Raw genomic sequence first — 21,081 nt, 5'->3', positions numbered from 1 at the left:
CTTTGCAGGACACAATCACGAGACGCGCACCGAGGTCTGAGACTCCACTAACCCTGTTTGTGGTCCAGAGAATGGGCCCCAGCTGGGCACGCCGCCGCGCAGCGCACCGCGGCGCTCCGACGACTTGTTTTGAGAGCGCTCGCAGCGTGCATTCATGAAAGGATATGACTGTTCCCCAGGAACAATGAGGCCACTTAGGGCCTGCACCATTGTGACGAATAAACAGACTGGAATTAGAGCGGGTCGGAGGCCAATTAGAGGCATTTCCACCTCTTTTCCCGTGGCGGACAAAATGCAAACGGCGGGAATGAATGCAGCCCCCATCGCACGAAGGAGTCCCGCGCCACCTTCTTTGACTTCTTTCTTTGCAGAAGTAAAAGCAGGATCCTTCGAGCCCACGGCGGGGTCTTTTTTTAAATTATTTCCGAGCGGGCCCGTGCCGTGTGAGCTATCTGCGAGGCATCAATGCGCTGTGACGCGAGGAAACGAGGTGAAAGTCCTTCCTGTGCAGTTCTCGGTACAGAGATGCCAGGGTGTCGCTTCTCGCCTTTGACTCGAGCTGCAGCGCATTTCGCTGTCCCCGTCCGTTTCAGGGTGAGTCGACCTCCGTCTTCTGTTATCCTCCGTATTTCCGTTATGTCTTTTTTTTTTTATTGCTATTAATCGATGTGTGTGGGGGGGGGGGGGGTGGGGGGGGGGGTGTGTGTGTAAATGTTGCTTCACTTCCCATCGAAAGACTTGACTTGATGATGTCCTCCCTCAAATGCACTGTTTCACTGACACTTCACGGCGGCCATATTCACTAAGACTAATAAGTAGGGTGAAAAGAAAATGTGAACGTGACGTTCATCAATGTTTCTTAATGTGTACAATTATTTTTAATTGATCAAAAGTATACAAACGACGCAGTACAAAATCGCGTAAACAAGTTCCAGTACAATAAACTTAGGATTGTGATTGTGAACCATATCCTAACATTACGTGAGTGAAGGATTGTGATTTTGAGCCATATCCTGGTACAGTTCATTAGTATTTGAATTGGGGAATAAATAAAAGGTAAACATACACTTCAATTAAGAATACCAAATAAATCAATAAATAAACAAACAAATAAATAAATTACAAACAAATAAACAAATCAATGAAAAAGATGCATGAATAAACACATGCGTGCATCGATAAATAAATAAATGCAGTTCTCATAATAAAATAAATAAGTGCATGTTTTCTTTTCCTGCTGAACAAAATTACTCAAACACTGTCAGTGAGTCAAACTACTTAATATGGAACAACGCTGCTCAGCGTGGCAATGACGTCACCCTTGCGGCAGGGGGGGGGGCGGGGGCGGGGCCGAAGGCTGCGTTGACCAATCGCGGCGCTGCATTCAAATGAGCTGCCGGAGCTGCTCCGTGTAGTAAACGCACTTTCTTGCGGGGGAGTCGAAAGCGCCCGATCGGAGAGACCGCGTCCGCGCACGACACCCGCACACTCGTCGGCGGCTCTGTTACCGAATCCGGATGGCGTCTTAACAGCGAGTAGAGAAGGAAAGAGAGAAAAAAGCAAACAAACAAACAAACGAACGAACGAACAAACAACAGCAGCAGCAGCAGCAGCAGCCTTATTCTGATGCGTGTGTCTGGTTGATGCGATAGGAAAACAAGGAAAAGGATTTCTCACACTTTGTCCGGAGTCGGGAGAGAAGAGGCGCTCGCAATGAAATACAAAGTAAGTGTCGCGCTGCGTGGGGACCGCGGAGTAAGTGGCGGGGACTGAGGAGCCAGGACAGATGTGCGAGGAAACAGCCGTTGGCAACTGGTTTATTTATTTTTTATTTTTTTGTTCCGACGATCTTCGCGGTCCCGGGGTCGTGCGCGGGGCCCGACTTCTGTGTTCGTGTTCGTGTCCGTGAATATTCGGTGGGCATTTGACTCGGCGACAGGATGCTTCTCCACGGTCCCGCTTCAACCCTTGAGGCTCCTACGGTCTAGTCAAATCACCGACCCCTGGCTCCACCTAAGGTAGGAGTGGGCGATGTATGGATATGGTGTCGATGTCGCGATATGAGACGATATATCGTCCGGGATTCTGGCACGTTTTCTGAACTTCGTGGGCTGTGAAGGTCCCCACCCGCTGGGTCGTGCTGTCCGTCACCAACGGTTGCTTCCCAAACAGGCGTTATGTGTGTTATGTATCGATCTTCCGGAGGTGATCCCCCCCGCCCCCCCCCCCCAAAATATCGCCAATTTATCGAAATCGAAGTATTCGTCAAAAACACAAAACGTGATACGTGATTCTGTCAGGATCGCCGAGCCCTACGTACGAGGGCACGGGTTGTTGTTGTTTTTTTGTTGAAAATGATGATGATCACATTAAAATGTGAGAGTAATAATTGATGGGGGCCAATAACCACGGGGCAGATTGTTTAGGAAACGTTGACGTGCGTCTTACCAGCTCTGACAACGACTGACATCGTTGTGTGCGACTTGGGGATGAGACTTTTTGCTGTGACTCAAATTACCAGGGCGGAAACTGAGGAGCGACACTGGGGCCTTTATTGCCGCCGTGTTCCGCCACTCATGCCCTGCTCGCTGCTCAGATTGGGTTCGGACGCCTCCACGACATTTTCTGCTTACGCCGGAGCACAGGTGAGACAGGTGAGACAGGTGGGACAGGGGGGGGCGGCTGAACGCCCCTGTCCGCGTCCTGCTTCGTGGCCTTTGAGTCTCTCTGACCACGCGGCTCCCCCGGTTCAGTCCCACCTTCAAATGCCAAAGTTGTCCGCAAAGTTATTTTTATGATGGGGAGGTTGTCGAGGAGAAATAAGTTGGTGCCCTCGTCAGACACGGAATACGTTCATGGAGTGTCTTATATGATGATTATTATTATTATTATTATTTTAATCTCATTGTCAACGGTGGGACTTGGCTGGTATCACAAAATGCAGCTTTGTCTGTAGGTGTACTATCTTATGCTGCCGGTCCTGTTTTTCTCTTGCACCATTGTAATGTTCTTGTGATATGACCTACACGTGCTTGGTGTTGTGGACTGCTTCGGCACATTCACCATATTTGGGAAGCAAAACCCCCACGTCGTTCCCTTGCAAAACCCAGTGAAATTTCCCTTCCTGCTCCGTGTGCAATGGACGCACTGTGGTTTTACCTCTCCTGACCGGCGGATAAGCCGGTTCCCACAGCGTTTTCGGGATATATTCACGTGGCGCAAGTCATATCTGGCCACGTCTCTTCCTGCCAGTCCCCCGGTGGCCGCCTGCGTCTGGCCTCTTGGCCGGGGTGTGTACACACTGCGTTTGCGTCACGCTCCTCGCTGACTCATTGTCCAGTTTCTCAGCAGACAGAGCACAAGGCATGAACGCCGGTAATGGCGGCGTTGGCTCGGGCACCGGGCCAGGCGGTCTGAGGGCGGGTTAAGAGCGAGCTAAGAGAGCCGATCACGGACGAGCGGCCCGGACCGGGTTCCCCGCTCCGCGACTGCCGCCACTGATCAGATCCGAAACACCCCCTCATCCACCGCGCTTTTATTGTGAAAGTTTCAATGAACGTCGGCTTCTTGAGATTCCTTTCTGCTATCGAATCGTGAGGACGGGATTGGAGTTCCTTCTGCATTCCCTGAGCCTTGTTTATTGGCGCCAACCGGAAACCCACCCACGACTTAAGAATCTCAGATACAAAAATAGTCGATATGATAATAACAGCCTAACAAGTGTCCCTTTTCCCGTGATAACCTATTGGCATTATGTGACAATTAGACAGAGAGAGACAGAATGTAAGAGGTGGAGCAAACCAAGGCTGCTCCACCTGGGGTTGCGTTGCGGTGAGAAATCCTCGAGGTTCTCATGAGTTCGCGGCTCCCAGGCGGCTGATTTTCCGAGGGGAGAGATTCTAGTGACTTCCAGAAAGAGCACGCTCGGAAGCAAATCCCGTTTGACGACGCTGCCGTCGGAGGAACTGCGGCCGAGGATCGAAGTGCACACACCAAGAAGAAAGAAGGTCCTCCGAGCGGGAGTGCCGAGGATTTCACGCAACGGCGACGATATGGAAAAGCTTTTGGTTGTTTTTTGTTTTTCTACTTCCTGCTTCACCCGCTGCCTTCCTCCAGTTGGATTCTGTTAAATGTTAACAGACTCGGCGGTTTTTTCGTTTTGTTTCCTCTAAACGGCGGTAAGTCGTTGGTGGCTATATTAAGTGCCTCATTCCTCTGCTGAGTGGCAACGTCTCCACAAAAGCCGAACCGGAGTACGGTGTCTATTAGCGGCGGAATGACCCCTGACCCCGAGGTGCAATGCAGCTCGCCGTGACGGACAGCTAGGGGACACTTGGTCCGGCCACAAGCACTCGCTCTCTCTCTCTCTCTCTCTCTCTCTCTGACATCAGAGATGTTTTCCAACAGGTGTGCAGGTGTGAAGGGATTGCTTGTATTCCGTCGACCGCCTAATGCGTCTAATCCCCCCCCGATGTTTCCGTGCGCGGGCGGATCCCTTACCGCCAGCCCCGGGGCCCAGGGATTTCCAAGTGGGTGACGGGAGAGAGGGACAGGGCGACGAGAGGGAGGGAGGGAGGACGGGAATAGACGCGGGAGGAAAGATGGAGAAGGGGTTTGATGACGCCCGTGGCAGCTAAAAGGGTTTACGGCTACAACTTTTCTTTTTTTTTTTTTTTTCTTCTGGGCCAGTAGCAGCCGAGAGGAGACTCCCGGACCCTCTCCCGTTTTTTCCAATAATAACACTTTACGTACACGCATGCACGCCCATTAAATCCCTCCTCCTTTTAACTCATTCTTTTGCGGCTTATGTAACTGTGGCAGAAATAGCTCCACAAACCGCAGTGAAGAGTGATTAGGTGAACCCAAGTTCTGGTGTGTGTGTGTGTGTGTGTGTGTGTGTGTGTGTGTGTGTGTGTGTGTGTGTGTGTGTGTGTGTGTGTGTGTGTGTGTGTGTGTGTGTGTGTGTGTGTGTGTTTCTTCAGCCATGCTTTTTATTTTATTTTTATTTTTTTTATGGGCCCAGGTTCCAGGCAGTGGTCCAAAGCGAGGGAGCTGGAGGAGAGCGAGGGAGGGAGGCATTGTTCTCAGAGCCAGTGATTGAGGAGGGAGCGGGAGAGGGGGAGGGATGTCTGATTCTGAAAGGGACAGAAAATGAAAAGGATAGGAAGTTTGGTGGGCATGGGGGGGGGGCTGTGAGGGTGGGGGAGGGAGGGCAAACAGAGCTGGGCGTATGAAGGGGGAGGGGGGGGGGTGTCTGGGGGTCGAGGAGCACCCCGTGGGATTGAAAACGTTCCAGGACTTCCAGGCAGAACGTTGCATGGGAAGGTTGTTTCGGGAGATGCACACAATTGTTTCAAGGTGCCCCCTTTACGTTGTTAATGAGGGTACGTCTGGACGCTGGTGAGAGGGCACGGCGGGGTGCAAAACCTTATCCGCGTGTGTGCGTGCGCCGGGCGAGGCAGGAGAGGCATTGTGTCGAAAGAGCACTTCTCCAGAGGCATTTAAATTCTCCCGAGAAGAGGAGGGGGGGAAAAAAAATAAAAAAGGGAAGAACGGGGTTCATTCATCAAGCGAGCCTCGGCTACCAGGCAAAAACATTCCTGGGCATCCCGGGGTGTCTCCCTCTCCTTCTTTCTCTCGCTTCTCCCTGGTAATCAACCTCTGGCGGTGGGAGAGGCCTGCACATGTTTTAGGAGCCCACGGTAGCCGGAGCTTTTTTTCGCGTTTCTAACGTAATCGCAGCCAATAAAAGACATCGCCATGCATCATTTTTATCGCCCGTGTTGATGGGCTTCACGCGGGCGGGAGTTCCCCGCCGTCGAGGCGCGCTGCATCGTACTCAAAGAGGTGCGTCGTCTGAAGGGGTCCGTGCGAAACGGACCCGGGGCGGCTCGGTTTCCCTGGGTTCTCACAGCTTATTTGTCGGGTCCCCCTCGTTTGCAGCGAGCGTGAAGAGGTTTCCCCCTCGGTCGGAATGAAAAGGGGGGGCTCCCTCGCCCCCCCCCCCCCCCCCCCGCTGTGCCCTCGCACCGTGGGGGGAGGCATTACCATAAGAAAACAGTTGGAGGGGAGACGAACTACAGGAGCCTCGCAGCGCGCGGGCACCTACGACGGCACCCACGTTAAAAAAAAAAAGAAAAGAATAAGGATAAAAGAGGCCGCATGCGTAATGCGCGGCTCTGGCAAAGTGTCGTTTGCCTCCGCCATCCGGTCTCGGGGGGTAATGAATACCAAATATTTTTTCAGGGGCCTTTTTTTTTTTTGTTTTTTTTTTTGTTTTTTTTTGTTTCTCCCCAGACTTAGTGGGGCCCCTGTCAACGGTCGTGGAGGGCCTGCAGGACGGAAATCTGTTTCGGACCCAATGCCTTGTTGACTTACCTTGAATGAGCCGGCCACTCTACTGTTTGCAGTTTGAAAAGGCTCAAAAAAACCAAAATAAAAAAAACCCATTGAAGTTACATCACTGTCGCTGTGTCTTCAATGGTTTTTATTATTCTATTTTTATTATTATTTTTTTTTTTATAAAAGCACGTTTGATCAGCTGGTAACCAGAGCCGTGCGAGCGCAAAGTGTATAACAAAACCATGCAACGGTCGTAACGACGGTAGATTTCTTCCATTGTCTGTCACAAAAAAATAAAAAATAAAACCAGGTTTTGCGTGACGCTAGAATTGGGGGAGCGGTTCCTTTGGCGAGCGTTACTTTTCCTCCTTTGATCGGTTTAAAGGCGACAATCGATCCCGTCCCCCCTCCCAGATGGGATCGGTTGTTGTCTTTTGTTGTTTTTTTTTTTTAAATTTTTCTATCAATTATTTATTTGTGCCGTCTGTATCTCCGAGTGTAGCGTGAAATCGGGGTGGGGAGGCGGCGCAGCCAATCTGCATCTAATTGCCTATTCCTGTATGTAAAACCCTGAAAGGTGGGTTTGCCGCGATACCACGCATCTCGCCCAACGCCCCCCCCCCTCCCACCCCCTGTGGGGATTAGCCTACATCTCCAGGCGTTACAATGGTGCACTCAAGCACCCCGGCCTGGCATCTACATGCGGCCTCTTAAAAAATCAGATCTAACGACCTCAGGGAGGGTTTAAGGAGGACCGGGAAGAGGAGAAGGGTTCCTACGCGAAAGAATAGACACACATACCGTTTACCCCCCAAGGTGTTGAGTAACCTCGCCGAGTTAGACGCGGTCAGACATCGATAGCGCTTTCGGGGGGCCGCCTCCGTCCGCATTGTCAGGTGTCGCGTTGCCTCTTCCGAGAGGTTCACGCCTACGCTTGGCGAGAGAGAGTGACACTAATTAGCCGCCAGGACTTCGAAACCCGACGGCGATTCGGTTTCCGATGACGTGCCGCCATTTTTACGCTCGGTGCCCCATTTGTCAAAATGGGGGAAGGCACGACGGCCAATGTTGTCCCGTAGACTTTAAACCCCAGAACTTGTCAGGAAGGTTAATATCCGCGGTGTGCCTATTCGCCCATGACCCATTCATCTCGAGTTGTTGTTGACGGAGGCTACACCCTACGTCTCACCGATAGAACCGAAATGACTGAAGATGCTCCTTTTGTGGGTGGGGGAGGGTGGGGGAGTTACACGTCGACGACAGACGTTTCAGTCGCCGCCAAAATGTCAAGGTTTCATAAACGAGGCGAGTTTTTTCCCGGCGTGCCGCGCAGTCGCACCCGACGGTTTAAGTCTGCGGGTGTAATGTTCTAAAAGGCTACGACTGTAGGCGCGGTGTAGGTATCGATTCGCTGCCGCGCAAGCAAGGCATCCATCAAAGCTGGGCTCCCTCCCGGCGGAATGGGTTTTTTTGGTTTTTTTTTTGTTTTTTTTGGGGGTTTTTTCCAATGCACTAAGGTGACGAAGAACAAAATTATGGGTGTCGAAAGTGGAAACACTAAAATTGTGACATGGCACTTTGGCACTTTAGAGATTTTATTATTATTTTTTTATTTTTTCATAAATGGATTATGTGAGGTTTCACCCCGGCCTGGCTGTGTAATTATGTTAATGCACGGGCGCTGGCAGCCGCGTATAGAGAGGCTGTAATCACCGGGTCAGCCTGCCTGAAATGTGTCCAAATGAAGAAATTACCATGTAGTCGGAGCCCTGAACCGCGTTCCCATGAGCCCGTCCTACCCAGAACCCTTCACACGGCCCATTTATTTGAACTAGCTCTCACCCACAGCAGCCTGCACTCAGAGGAACAGCCCATAAAAGTCATCAGGTCCTCATTATCGTCATTACTATAATTATTTTCTATATTTACTTATGTGAAATGAGGCCAAATGAGTGTGCTGGTTCACCCGTTCTGTGGGCCACCCCGGGCCATGCGCTGCAGTGGTATGGTCCTGATTTCACACTGGCCCCGTGGCTGAGATGCTGCGTAGGGATTTATAGGAACGGCATGACTTTCCCACAGTTGGAGTCTACCACTTTTGGAGGAGGAGGTGGTGGTGGTGGCGGTGGTGGGGGTGGTGGCGGCGGTGGGGGTGTTCGAGACCAAATGCGTCCTGAATGTTTTTAAATGCAGCACTACTCCCGTTGCCTTGGGGACCCGGAGTTGTTGTGCGGCGCGTTTGTGATTTGGGCTTTCTGAAGCGGGTGGGGGAATTTCAACTTATTTAGGAGCTCATTTACCCCCAAAAGCCTGACTCCATCGGATTGATGTGCACCCTGGAGGCTGAGCCAAAGCCACCCAGGGAGCCCTTACTGAAAGTCAAGGTGGGGCCCCTTTTTGGTGGTACTGTTGCGTAATGGCCTTTTTTTTTTAATTTTTATTTTTGGGATTGGTCAGCGCAGGCTGCGCACTCTCCACACAGATGACAAGGCTGCTATTTGTGCCACGACGAGACGCCAGCGGAAAGCTCTGTTGATATTTAGGTGCCTGTGTCATGGCCGTCTTCCCGGTAGCAGCGGAGAGGCTGAGCCGCGAGGCCGGGCGGCGGGGTCACGGGGATCCAGGTGCGGCGTGCACAACTCGGCTTTGGGGGCTGTTCCGCGCTTTGTAACGACAAAAACACATGAGCGCGTGCGAGCTTCTCAGGGGCCAGATGTTGCCAAGGACGGAGCAGGACCTGAGAGACCCGTTTCCAACAATTGCTGCGTCTGTATGTGTCGGGGTGGGTGTGTGTGTGTGTGTGTGTGTGTGTGTGTGTGTGTGTGTGTGTGTGTGTGTGTGTGTGTGTGTGTGTGTGTGTGTGTGTGTGTGTGTGTGTGTGTGTGTGTGTGTGTGTGTGTGTGTGCGCGCGCGAGTACACAGAGCGATAGCACACTCAGACAACGGTGGTTTCATTACTATGACCTCACAGACTGCGGTGGTGACTCTGTTCTCCACCAAGTGTGTTTGAAATCCACTCCCATCACGTCCTCTGACGCTCGTCCTTTATCAACGGCCCGTCCCTATCTTTGCTCAAATGCATCCTAATCGTCGTCAAAATCTCTGAGATTATGTCTCTAATACCCTGCCCGTCAACGTGCTCTGCGTTTGTTCGTGCACGTCTGACTTTCCCAAACCCCGCCATAACCACTCTCCGTCCCGGAGCTACCGTACGCTGTTGTTTTTCTTCTTAACATTTCGGAGCCGCACCAGGAAATTTCAACCATTTCAGGCGGAGCAGTAAATTGCCCTCGTCCCAGCACTTAACGGTCTGTGAAAGCGAACTTCCTGGAAGCCCTGAGCGCATCTGTGTGGGTGAAGCCTGAGAACAGGGGTTCCTCCCTGCCCCCTGACAAATGGCAAACACATGTGTTTACGGGCGGATTCGATGGAAAGCGATGGAGTCACCTCGTCGTGACTAACCCCGTGTTTACCCCGGAGATCTGACGCCCGTCGTAATAGTCAGCTTCACCTGCTTCGATTACAGATGCGCGGCGGCCTGAAACAAACAAACTAAATCTCAGGATCCGAAGCTTTTGTTATTGTGACTTCAAAGTGACTTCTGAAGACTCCTACGGCTTTGAATGAGGGGTCGCCGTATTTAATGTTCTCTTCTGTTCTACACATCACCGTTTATGTTTCATATTCGGATTACAAAAGTGGGAAATGTTGTTTCTTTGGGGGTTTTTTTTCCCCAAAGGACATCCAGCCGAAGCCTTTAAAGCCAAATCTCATCCCAGAAAGTCGGATTGGTGGCGTTTCTTGATGATGTGAACACAAAGGTATACCGATGAGCGATAAATTAACCTTTGGGGAAAAGAAAGACCCACAGCCATGGATATAAAATCCTGCGTCACATATGTTCAGTGTCTTCTATCGGCTCCGAGGTGTTTTGAAACGTCATGCAATCCTTGTCTGAAGTCTCTCTTCAGACGTCAGGGCTCAACACTAACTTGTGAAAGTGGTCGCCAGGCTGGCAACCAGGCATCAGCTTCTGGTTGCCGAAACTGAAATAATGCTTTCTATTTTGAGTCGCCTCATATTATGAGTAATTAAGATACAGTGTCTGCATCTGAATTTGCTTCTTTCCTTTTAAAAGTAGCTTCACCAGATGAGGTTTGAGCCGTGCTCATTATTAATGCTGTCTGTCTTCAAAGATAAGAACTGATTATTGTATTTGACCAAATCGACTAGAAGAAAGACTCAAACTTAAGACATTTCCTGTTTCGTTTTTATTTGATTTTAGTTTGCTTTTTAAGAACACAATATCGTCTTAACGTAATATCAGAGAACGAGTCCACTAGTTAATAAATGTATTTATTTTGGGGTGCACGTTTTGCGGTTTGCTGTCCCTATTGTCCCTATGTTGAAAAGTGGTTGCCAAAGGGGGCAACCAGAGGCCACAAAGTGGTTGCCAGTTGACTCAATCTGGTTGCCGAAGGGCAAAAGAGCAACCGTAACTGTTGAGCCCTGTGTCATGTTGAAACTCTACGGCGTGCGCCTGCAAGTTTCACTTCCTGCAGCACGGTTCATTTCTGTCCACGACTTGGTATCATGGCACACATTCTTATTGATAGCTATTCCGAAACCAAGCTAGGGAGAGGAAGAGGTGGAATCTGTGAAAGTGTGTCATCCGGTTCCCTTCTGGGATTCTCTGTGGTCCAGGAACCAACAGATGAAGTGTGTGCGTGTGTGCGTGTGTGCGTGTGTGCGTGCGTGCGTGCGTGCGGTTTTTCTTTTTACGAAAAGGATTTTTCCACAAAGTCGGTCAGATGGTTGGAACCCTTCTGTACAAGTCTAACCACCGGATGTGTCCTACCCATCATCAAACGCCAACGATAACTCCTCCTGGTTGACGATATTCCCAATTATACGCAAAGCGGGTCGCCAAATATAATATGCAATCAATCTAATAACAATTAACCCATTTAGAACTGGAATGGAAGCTCACCGTCGGTTCGTTTCAGTGTAGGTTCCATTTGATGGAACTTTTTTCGGGCCCATAAGATTGGTATTCACCGCTTACCATTTGTTCTCTGGCCGAAATTATTCTGGAAAAAAGTGTGCAATGGATACAGAACACTAGAGTGCGTGTTTCTGACTTCAGTTCTTGTCTTCGCAGAGATAAGCCCGACTGAGAAGACTGTGCGCTGACCAATTTCAAGGCTCTTTGTTGTGTTTTTTGGTGTGGGTGTGTGGGCGCGTCTCTGTGTTTCTATCTGGATTGTGGCAGAACACCCACATTCTTGTTGTTTTGGCGGACGATTTCGCAGAGCGATCTCTGTGTAATCGGCGGAGACACGGGAGGAGACCAAGGAGTGCGATCCGTCCGGCTTTGTGCTCCTGGGAGCGATCCACTCCGACTCCCTCCGTGGAACGTTAGGGAGGCGACCTTGGCGGGCCCCGGCGCGAGTCGAAATTGCTGAGGCCGCACGCCTTAACGGGCCCCCGGATTAACAGCTCGACGCTTTGTTTTCACAGTGCTTTCACGCCGAACCGCCGCTCCCGTTCGTCCCCGAAGATAGAGTGTCGTCCACGCCGGGGCTTCTATCGGAGGGGCGGCGGTCGAGGACGCCAAAATAACACGTTTGCTTTGGTTTTCCCTCTCGCGCGGCCCCCGATGGAGGCCGGCGGGGGCCGCGCGAGAGAGAGAGAGAGAGAGAGAGAGAGAGAGAGAGAGCTGGAGTGACCAGGCATTCAGGATCCACTCCCATTGGTTAACCGCGACCCCTCGGGGTCAAGTTCCAGCCCCGTCACAGGCCTGCAAGCCAGCCGGCGGGTACTGAGATGCGAGGAGTGGGGCGGGGGGCAGGGACTGTGGGACAGTAATTGTGTGTCGGGTGTTGTCCGCTAATGGCCATGACATTGCTGACGTGCAGAGACAATAGCCAGAGAGGCCAGGCTCAATGGGAGATAATAACGTTGCAGCCAAACACACGTTCACGTGGGAACCTGGGAAATCAGGCCGGGGCGGGTGGGGAGGGGGAACGAGCCAGGGAGTAATCATCAAAAAAGGGCCAGGCCGGGAGCGGCAGGCGCAGCGGGCTTCCTGATTCCCACACGGAGCGGCAGCCACGTTGAGATAACGCGGACCGTAAAGGGTGGAGAAAGGACGGAGCGGGGAGAGATCTGGTGGAGTTCGCTTTCTGCAGAAAGGGCATTTTATCGCGGCGGTTCCGACCAACTCGCCGGACAGTGAGCAGGCGGAGCGCGCTAAAGCTTGACGCGCGTTGGTGCTCATCCCTTTGGCAGGAATGGTTGTTTTGGGTTTTTTTTTGCTCCAGATATGCATGTACTCCATCTGATTAGGAATCCACATTTACCCTCAGTGTTTTCCATTCGTGTGAATTCAAACCCCGCTGCGGCTCAGCTATCTTGAGAGATGGGAGTTGACGAGGAGAAAAAGCAGATCTTAAATCAGTCGGTCTGTCGGTGTATCTCGTAGACCCCCATTAACCGCTCTTAATGGCCTCAATCGCACCGTCCCTCTGTGGTTCGGACTCTCGTTTTGATATTCGGAAGAGATCCTTTCGCCATTTCAGTGCTGAAGCGAAGCACAAATCGCGGCGCTGGAGTCGGCGTGGCGGCGCGGGACCCGGAGCATAGCTAGTTTCAACTCCCAAAAGGCGAGCGTGAACCCGGACTATCAACCGATGCAGAGGTCCGATGCGGCGCATTGCTTTTGCTGAGGGATTTTTTTTTGAGTTATTCTGCGTCTGAAATCGGTGCATTCCTAATGTCAAAATGTGTGCGAGTAACTCATTACTCAAAAAGAACACACTAGATCAATACTGGCCGCTGATAGATGAAAAACAGAACAAGGAAGAATAAAGATCGCTGCGCTTACCGAGCCAATTAATGCCGGAACGGCTTTTTTTTCTCACAAAATCTGACCTTTACTCGGCTGGATGGTTTTGTTTTTTAATCTCCAAATCGGCGGTTTTGAGTCATTATCTCCAAGCATTGGAAAACCTGTTAGATAGTCATGCCCCAAAGCACTGCCCGGGCTGCCAAAATCCTATTAAGTTCAAATCACTTTGGAAAGACATCTGGCATGGAGCTGCAGGCCAACGCAGCTTGCATAGTAATTATAATGAAGTACAATGAAGAAGTTTGCCATCTCATTAATATCGACTTGACCATTCTGCTGGAGTATATGTTGACGAATTCCATTGTCTCCCCGTCCAATAGAGTTTCTATAACACGTAATTTATTATATTACTTTTAACAAAGACCAGATTAATTAAGTGGAAATCCGTTAGATCATCTGGGTTGGGTGGATCACACTACAAGTCCCAGAATTCCCTTCGAAACCCTATTTTTATTACTTTTTTTCTTGGTCCCTTGAGGTGGTGGAGATATTTTTAATCGAAGGATTCCGCTCTGATTTTTTTTGTGAATGTTCATCCATATCGACAGTTTAATGACCGCAATGAGCTATGCTGGTTTTATCAAATTCACCGTGACTTGCCACGGCTAATTCTTCCACGCACGTGATCGGTGTTTCCTCGGCTTCATGCTGCTAACCGCCTGACTCTTATATTTCTTTTTCCTCACAGAACCTGATGGCGAAAGCCCTGTATGACAACATGCCCGAGTCCCCCGAGGAGCTGGCCTTCCGGAAGGGGGACATCCTCACCGTCATCGAGCAGAACACGGGCGGGCTGGAGGGCTGGTGGCTCTGCTCCCTGCACGGCCGCCAAGGTATCGCCCCCGGCAACCGTCTCAAGCTACTGATCGGCCCCATGTTCGAGGCCCAGTCCCCTCAGAGCCCGGCCACCGCCGCCGCCGCCGGCCAATCCCCGCCGCCCGGCTCGGCCTTCCAGCAGAAGGCCTCTGCGGCCCAGGGGCTGTACCAGGTGCCGCCCTCCCTCCAGAGCCCGCAGCAGCAGGGCCAGCAGGGGATATACCAGGTGCCCCCCGGACAGGAGGTCTACCAGGTCCCCCAGAGGTGCGCGCTGGCTGCGGACGTCACGCCCAACAAGGTGAGAGACAGATAGCGGCAATTGACAATAATTTTACGATATTTTGGGGCCTTCATAAGATATTTCGGCACAAGAAATGTGTGGGTCTTATGGCCGGCAGGTAGGCAGGTAGCAGCATTGTTTAGAAAAAGGTAGAACTGTCGATAAAGTCTATGAAGTGTAATGCAAATTTAACAATATCGCAATATTACGATAACAAAAACACCAGACGATATCCAGTCTCATATCACAATATCGATTATTATATCGATACATCACCCAGCCCTATGATCCACTGGAACCTCTTCTGTTATCTCTGGGGGAAGGGCAGAGCTTTGGGATCAACAAGGAGAGGGGAAAAAACCAAAACATTAACCATGTGTGGGTGTGGGTGCGCGTCGGGCGTGATGGGACCTGACATTTCAAAACGCTCTGACCTGTTGTGCTGCCAGCCTGCCGCGGCGCTGCCTCCGTCTGATTGCGCAGACAGACTCCAGGGGCCGGAGGGATTGCGGCTCTGCGATGTGAATTGCTGACAGGGTGTGCCGGCCCTGCAGCACACCACAGAGCAGGGCAGTGTTTTCGTGCGCGGCTCCCAATTGGCCCGGCCTGTGTTTTGGCGCGCTCTGTGTAGCGGGGCCAGTGAAGCCGCAGAACGGTACAGAATAGGGGGAAAGAACTCATGGAAAAGCAAACAGCACAAAGCCGGGCTTTTAAAAATGTTTTTTGGTAGAGCCCAGCTGCCTGGATTTAGGTTGCTCCGTACAAAAAACAAAACAAAAAAAAACCCTGCACAGATCACTGGCCATTTGGCTGGGTAAATTATAATAGATGTCTATTTAGAGCCTCCCTCCAAGTGGTGCGTCGATCATGTATATTTGTAGTTGCGTAGGCCGGACGGTATAAACATACGGCATACGTTTTAGATCAACGCAGATAATACGGTAGAAAATAGCACAGAAAGATAAACAAGCGGGTTCCTCCAGCTGACGACGCATATCCGTCCGGACATGCGGACGTCTCGTGGACGTTCACGTGGAGGGAAACTAAGAGGGGGGGGGGGGGGGAGTGCCTGAGTGCATTCAACGTCTCCACAGCACCCCTCACGGCGGATCATACCCAGAGGAGATGGATGGTAATTATAGCAGAGCTTTTTATATCCTGGGGGGGGGGGGGTGTGGCTTTTTTGAGCGGGATTGCTGTCAGCTGTCACGGGAACGAGCCAAGGTGTGTGTTTGGTAGGTAAGCAGGTGCCAGGGGCTCAGAGTGAGTGATCACGGCGGCGGAGAAGAAGGCATGATAAGCCAGGCAGACCTACAGGGCTGAGATAGAGAAGTGTGTGTGTGTGTGTGTGTGTGTGTGTGTGTGTGTGTGTGTGTGTGTGTGTGTGTGTGTGTGTGTGTGTGTGTGTGTGTGTGTGTGTGTGTGTGTATCTGGAAAAAGGTACGGCTCAATTCACCTGCATAGTGGGCGCGCGCGCACACACACACACACACCAGCAGTCCTTCCAAGCAACACCTATCTGCTTTCGCATTACGCAAAGCTGATGGGGCTTAGCAAAGGAAGGTTATTAAAAATTTAATACCACTTCTTTCACTTTGGTGATAACACGGAAAATGAAATGTGCTCCTTATGAAAGGGCTTCTTGTGCTACTAGTCTTTAATGATAGCGGTTGAGAAATTAAATTAGGTTTCTGGACATTTAACGAACCCTCCAATCTGTGGTTGCCGAAGTGGTGACATTTTCAGCCGTGTTTCCATCTATTAAAGTGAGTTCACACTGTGTGTGTGTGCGCGTGTGTGTGCGTGTGTGCCGGCACGCCTCAAAATGGGTCACTTTTTGCGTACGTTGCTGTCGCGCGTCCGTGCACCCGAGCGCGAGGGTGTGTTCACGTGCACGTTTCCTTGGTCCAGGCGCCGCAGAGCGAAAATTCACTCCCACTGTGTGGGGGAGTTGAGCCGAAGAAATACAACGGCAGATTTTATATCCATCCCATACAGCCCTGCTGTAGTGAGAGACTGAGTCCCGTCGCTGTGTCTAAAGCAAGAGACGTTTGTGGATATCATATTTATGTTGAGACCAAAACGCTCGAGTCTACATTACATATTTCTGTCTTTCGATGGCACCATGTTGTCAGGAAATGAAGATACCATGTTGCAGGATATCGTATCATGATACAGAGTTTGGGTCTAATACACATATTTTCACACAGTTCAATGTCAGGAACTTGAGAATATATTGTAAAACAGCGCATATTGATGTGAATAATAAATTCCATATTATCCTGCCAGCATGGGTACAGTAGCACTGACTCCCGCTGAACGCTCTGGTTAAGTAGCGTGCGGTCTGAGCTGCTGCAGCTGGGGCAAAAGTGATTTTTCGCATCGGCACAATGCAAATGAGCACATGTGCACGTACAGAGACGCGTGGTTTCTCGCCAAATTATCATGGGGACTGATGTAGGCTCCCTGAACTGATAATCCCCTCTCATACTACCCTGTCAAGCCTGATCCGCTCCCCCGGGGAAGGAATCCTGTATGTCCTCCGCCGCCTGTATTTGTGCGTCTTTGTGCTTGTGCGTACTCGATTCTGCAGACATAGTCTAGTATTTGAACTTGGGTATGAATGCCAACCCTGCTGTGCAAATCCAGATTGGCGACCAGTTATTTTCTATTCATGTGGCGTGGGGCTTCGGTATATAAAGGCACACCGAGGTTTGGCACTTTCTGCCTTTCTGACTGTTTGGTTTGATGCTGTGGCCTTGTCCTTGGGTGAACCTCCAGGGAGGGTGAGCTAAATAGCCCCACAGCTGCCCCATTCAAGGCCCCTGAGCCGGGCTGACATGGGACACATGCCTGGGGCCCTCGGCCACACAAAGAGTCGTCTTACACCGAGTCCAGGAGAAGCCTTGCACCGCCTTTATCGCACACTGTTGTGTGGCCCCATTACTCATCCCGCGCTGCCTTTGATTTATCCGCAGCTCTGAAAGGTGGGTCTGTTTCTCTCGAGCGCACTCTTTCTTTCCCTCCCTCATGGCCCAGTTATTTGGTCCCTCCCTTTTGTGAGTCAGACCCTGAGGTCACAGTGCTCGGAGATGGGTTGGGTTCAGAGTTCAAGGGCGTCCACCGAGCGTCTTATCTTCTCCTACCAGGCGTTTGTTTTTTTTTTGCCTTTATGTCTCACTTCCTGCCCCATCTATGGGCATTTCCTCCATCACGTGCTCATAGCCATACTTCCAATCCGTCCTAAAGATGTAGGGGAATCGTGGGCGGACTAATAAACTCCCATACGGCTCAAGCCGTGGGTTTGACGTACATGGGCCAGACGTGACCGTCAAACAGACCGGGCGGGTCTGGCACAGTGTAGTTCCTTGAGCACCTCCTCTTTTTGCATTCTTCATATGGGATGGAAATAAAATAGCGTTGGTTCAGTACGTCGATCAAAGGTCCGTAGGTGTAAAGCAGTAAGTTTATGGGCTACACAAACCGAAGGCGTGGCGTCCACCTTGATAAGGCTCCGCTTTTGTAAGGAGCCTAGTTATCAGTAATAAATGGGCTGTTGGTTTAGCGTGGGAGCCATATATTCTTCTTCTAATCATGCACAGGAAGATCTCAGCACCAGATAAGTGAATTATCCCTTCCTTTAGCGAGCCAGACCTCTTCAGGCGCTTGTCTGCTCCCTTTTGTTGCAGCCTTGATGAATCGCCGGCCCATGAGACTTGACCGGGAGGGCGAGGTCATAAATCCATTGTATGAACAGGCACTCTGCCCTGCTCTGAGCATGCTGGGAGAGCCCACCACCCTCCGATGTTTAGAGCAGAAACTGTGAAGGAGGAAGAGAGAGGTGGAGACGGGAGAGGGGATAGGAAATGCTTTGTTGAAAGGTAACCTTTTTTTTCTTTTTCCCCCACATAGGCTGGGGTCGGTCAGCACATATTTTCTTATTCTGTTTTTCACAATTCGGGGGAGTTACCTGATACCAGTTTGGTCTGGAAGGTGAACACCAAACAACTTTTCATTAAAACCATCTCCGTTTGGGTAATCACATTACAGCTTGGCCGGTTCCATGGATTAAGACGCTTCTTTGATCAGGGGGGAATGAAGGATGATCCTTATTAGTTGCTAGAATCTGTGTGTTCCCCTTTATCGCCCCTAATTAAACCCGCTGTCCGTTTTGGTTTGGCCACTTGGTCGTATCATGGAGAAGGCTAAGAGCCTCGCAGGAATCAAGACTTAATTACCTGCATTAATTAGTTTGGCGCATTAATAGGCCAGCGCGGCTCCGAGCAGTGGAAGGGAATATTATCTCGCAGCGCCAAAGGAACGCCACGGTGTACAAATGAGGCAGAGGAAATAGCCCAGAGCTCCGCGCGCCACGCCGTCTGAGCGTGATTCAGCGCAGCGGAAAGGCCGGGTTATTATAGAGCAGGGGCCTCTGCGTTCATACATGTAACGCCAGCATCACCTGACCGGCCACCTCATAAATAGTGTAGGGCAGGCAGCAGATTCAGGTTTCATTTCTTTACTATATCCTCGGCTCTACCTTGATGTCCGTACTCCCTTAACGCCGAAACGGCAATCTGCTGACTGAGGCAAAGGGTAGATGCGGGTGATAGAGGAGGCGATAGAGAGATAGGTGGCTTGGACCCGTATGAACAGATGGATAACAGGGCAGTGGTGATGGCAACACAAGAAGAGAGGAGGTGGGCGGAGCAGGGGTGGATGGATGAATGGGTGGATAGAGTGCACTCCAATGGGAGTCATTCGCCTGCGTCGCAGCGGTGTCACTGACACTTGTCGCCGAGCTTTTGAAACCGGATAGTTGGCGGAGGGGAAATCCCTCCCGATAGGATCGTCGAAATTTGTCGCCAGGTCATTAATGGACGGTGAGGTTTTTTGTTTTTTTTCTTCCTGTGTTCATTTCCAATGAAAGGGTGCGGAATGATGATTCCCGTTTTGAGCTTTGAACACACAGACAACACCAGTAACCACAGACACCGTGCCAACGGGAAGGTGGGGGCTTAGTGCCTTGCTCAAGCGCATTTGACACAGGATGAGGCCTGCCAGCGATGGGGTTTGAAAGCACGTCATCCGGTGTCAAAACAGCCTCAGCAGATGAGATCTTAAACCTGTGCATCAACCCCGGTCTAGGCGCAAACATTAAAAAAAACCCATGAGATCACTGTTGACATTGGGACAACACTTCCAAAATAATATTCTGAAAATTCCAACCTGCCCCAGGCAGCGACTTCCAGGAGGAGCCGTGAGTCATCAAACCTCAACATCTTTTGCAGGAGAAATCCGAACAATGCGTCTATTTGGGCGCCGCGGGGCACTAGTTTCAACCGGCTCCCTCCTCAGTCGCCCACAGCCCTCTGACTCGGCCACAAAGGAATCCTGGGATTCTGTCACAAGAGTGGGACCGACTTGTTTGCTCCGTCTCCTCGGCTCTCCGTGATGTCACCGTCGCTCCTCCGCCAATGGGCCGCCGCCGCCGCCTCAAAAGCTGAGGCCTCAGCGGCCGCCGTAAATATTTGCCCAGCGGCAATTATAGGAGCGCCGAGTGCCCTCAGTGCCCGAGCTTGTTGGGTAAACAGAGGGGCGGAGGCGGGGCAGAGCTGTCCTTGGAACGGGCGACATGTACCTGCGGAGGGGTCACGCGGGGCCCTTTCTCGCCGGCCCTTCCCTGCTCCTCGCCGCGGAGTGGCGCGGCCCAAACACAGATCCCCTTTGTGCGTACTTGTGTTTTCCCAGAATCCTGTGCGAGCCCAGAGCCGCAGGGAGGGCAGGGCAGCGAGCGCGACCTTTCATTCAGAAACCTCCTCTTTGTTGCCCCGTGAGAAGGCAGCGGCTGCCGCTCGTGTCCGGTTGCGTGCTCCGGGAGTCTGCGCACGACCAGAGGTGTGCGTGCGTGCGAAGGGTGGGAATGAACAGAGGTGGAAGGAGAACTGGAAATCCAAGATGATTTACTGCAGTGCAACTACCCGTACTACAGTACAGTGGCGACGGGGGAAATAACTCGAGTAAGAGCATAGAATTAGTTGATTAAAAGTACAAAATAAGTCAAACTTGTTGAGTTATTTTCACGTATTAGAGGAACACAATCTTTTTTGAGTTCCTATTGGGTACGATCCAAACGGCGTAAATGGATAAGCCATTTTTGATTTTGTTCACACAATCGTGGTGATTGCACAGTTATCCAAATTGCAGCGTGTTGGTACAGAGAACTGCTTTGCTTTGCTTTGCTTGGCTCTGGAAATGATCTTTTTTTCTTTTTTTTTTTTTCTTCCGTGTGTGTGTTTCTGCGATTTCTTCACGTTTCTTTTTAGTCTATACGGTGTTCACGTTGAAATACTCGATTTGTAGCCGCTACCGACATTGAAAGTAGCAAAGTACAGCACTTAGATGTTTGCGTTAGTATTAGGAAATAACTCAAGTAAAAGTCCTGGTACTGAATTTTAATTCCGCTCAATAAAGTACCTTTGCGGGTCAACAGGTACTCAAGTACTGTACGGGGAGTAGTTGTAACTAAGTACTTTCCACCTCTGGAAACATGTCGGGCTTTTCGTTCCGATCCTGGTTTATTTCAACGGCTGGCTGGCTCGTAGGAGCCATTATAGTGTATATTTGGGCTCTGACCCCGCGGGCCCTTCGGGATGATGTATGTACAGACAGGAATGCCAACAATGAACACCTTAAATCACCGGGGGGATGTTCAGATTAGGCCTGTTCAGAT

General features: G+C 50.9%; 1 protein-coding gene across 1 annotated transcript in view; it reads left to right on the top strand.

Moving 5' to 3' along the window:
- Positions 1-1,444: 1,444 nt before the first annotated feature.
- The window catches only part of nedd9 (neural precursor cell expressed, developmentally down-regulated 9), a 25,480-nt gene continuing 5,843 nt past the window's right edge, over positions 1,445-21,081 (top strand). Inside the window, exons 1-2 of the mRNA XM_080012769.1 lie at positions 1,445-1,725; positions 13,941-14,366. Of these exons, the coding sequence (XP_079868895.1) occupies positions 1,714-1,725; positions 13,941-14,366 (438 nt within the window). The 5' untranslated portion in view covers positions 1,445-1,713. The remainder of the gene's footprint in view (positions 1,726-13,940; positions 14,367-21,081) is intronic.

This window comes from Zeus faber (assembly GCF_960531495.2).
Source record: "Zeus faber genome assembly, chromosome: 1".
NCBI classification, from domain to species: Eukaryota; Metazoa; Chordata; class Actinopteri; order Zeiformes; family Zeidae; genus Zeus; species Zeus faber.
Note: the sequence above shows the minus strand (reverse complement) of the source record. Positions and strands in the feature narration are given on the sequence as shown.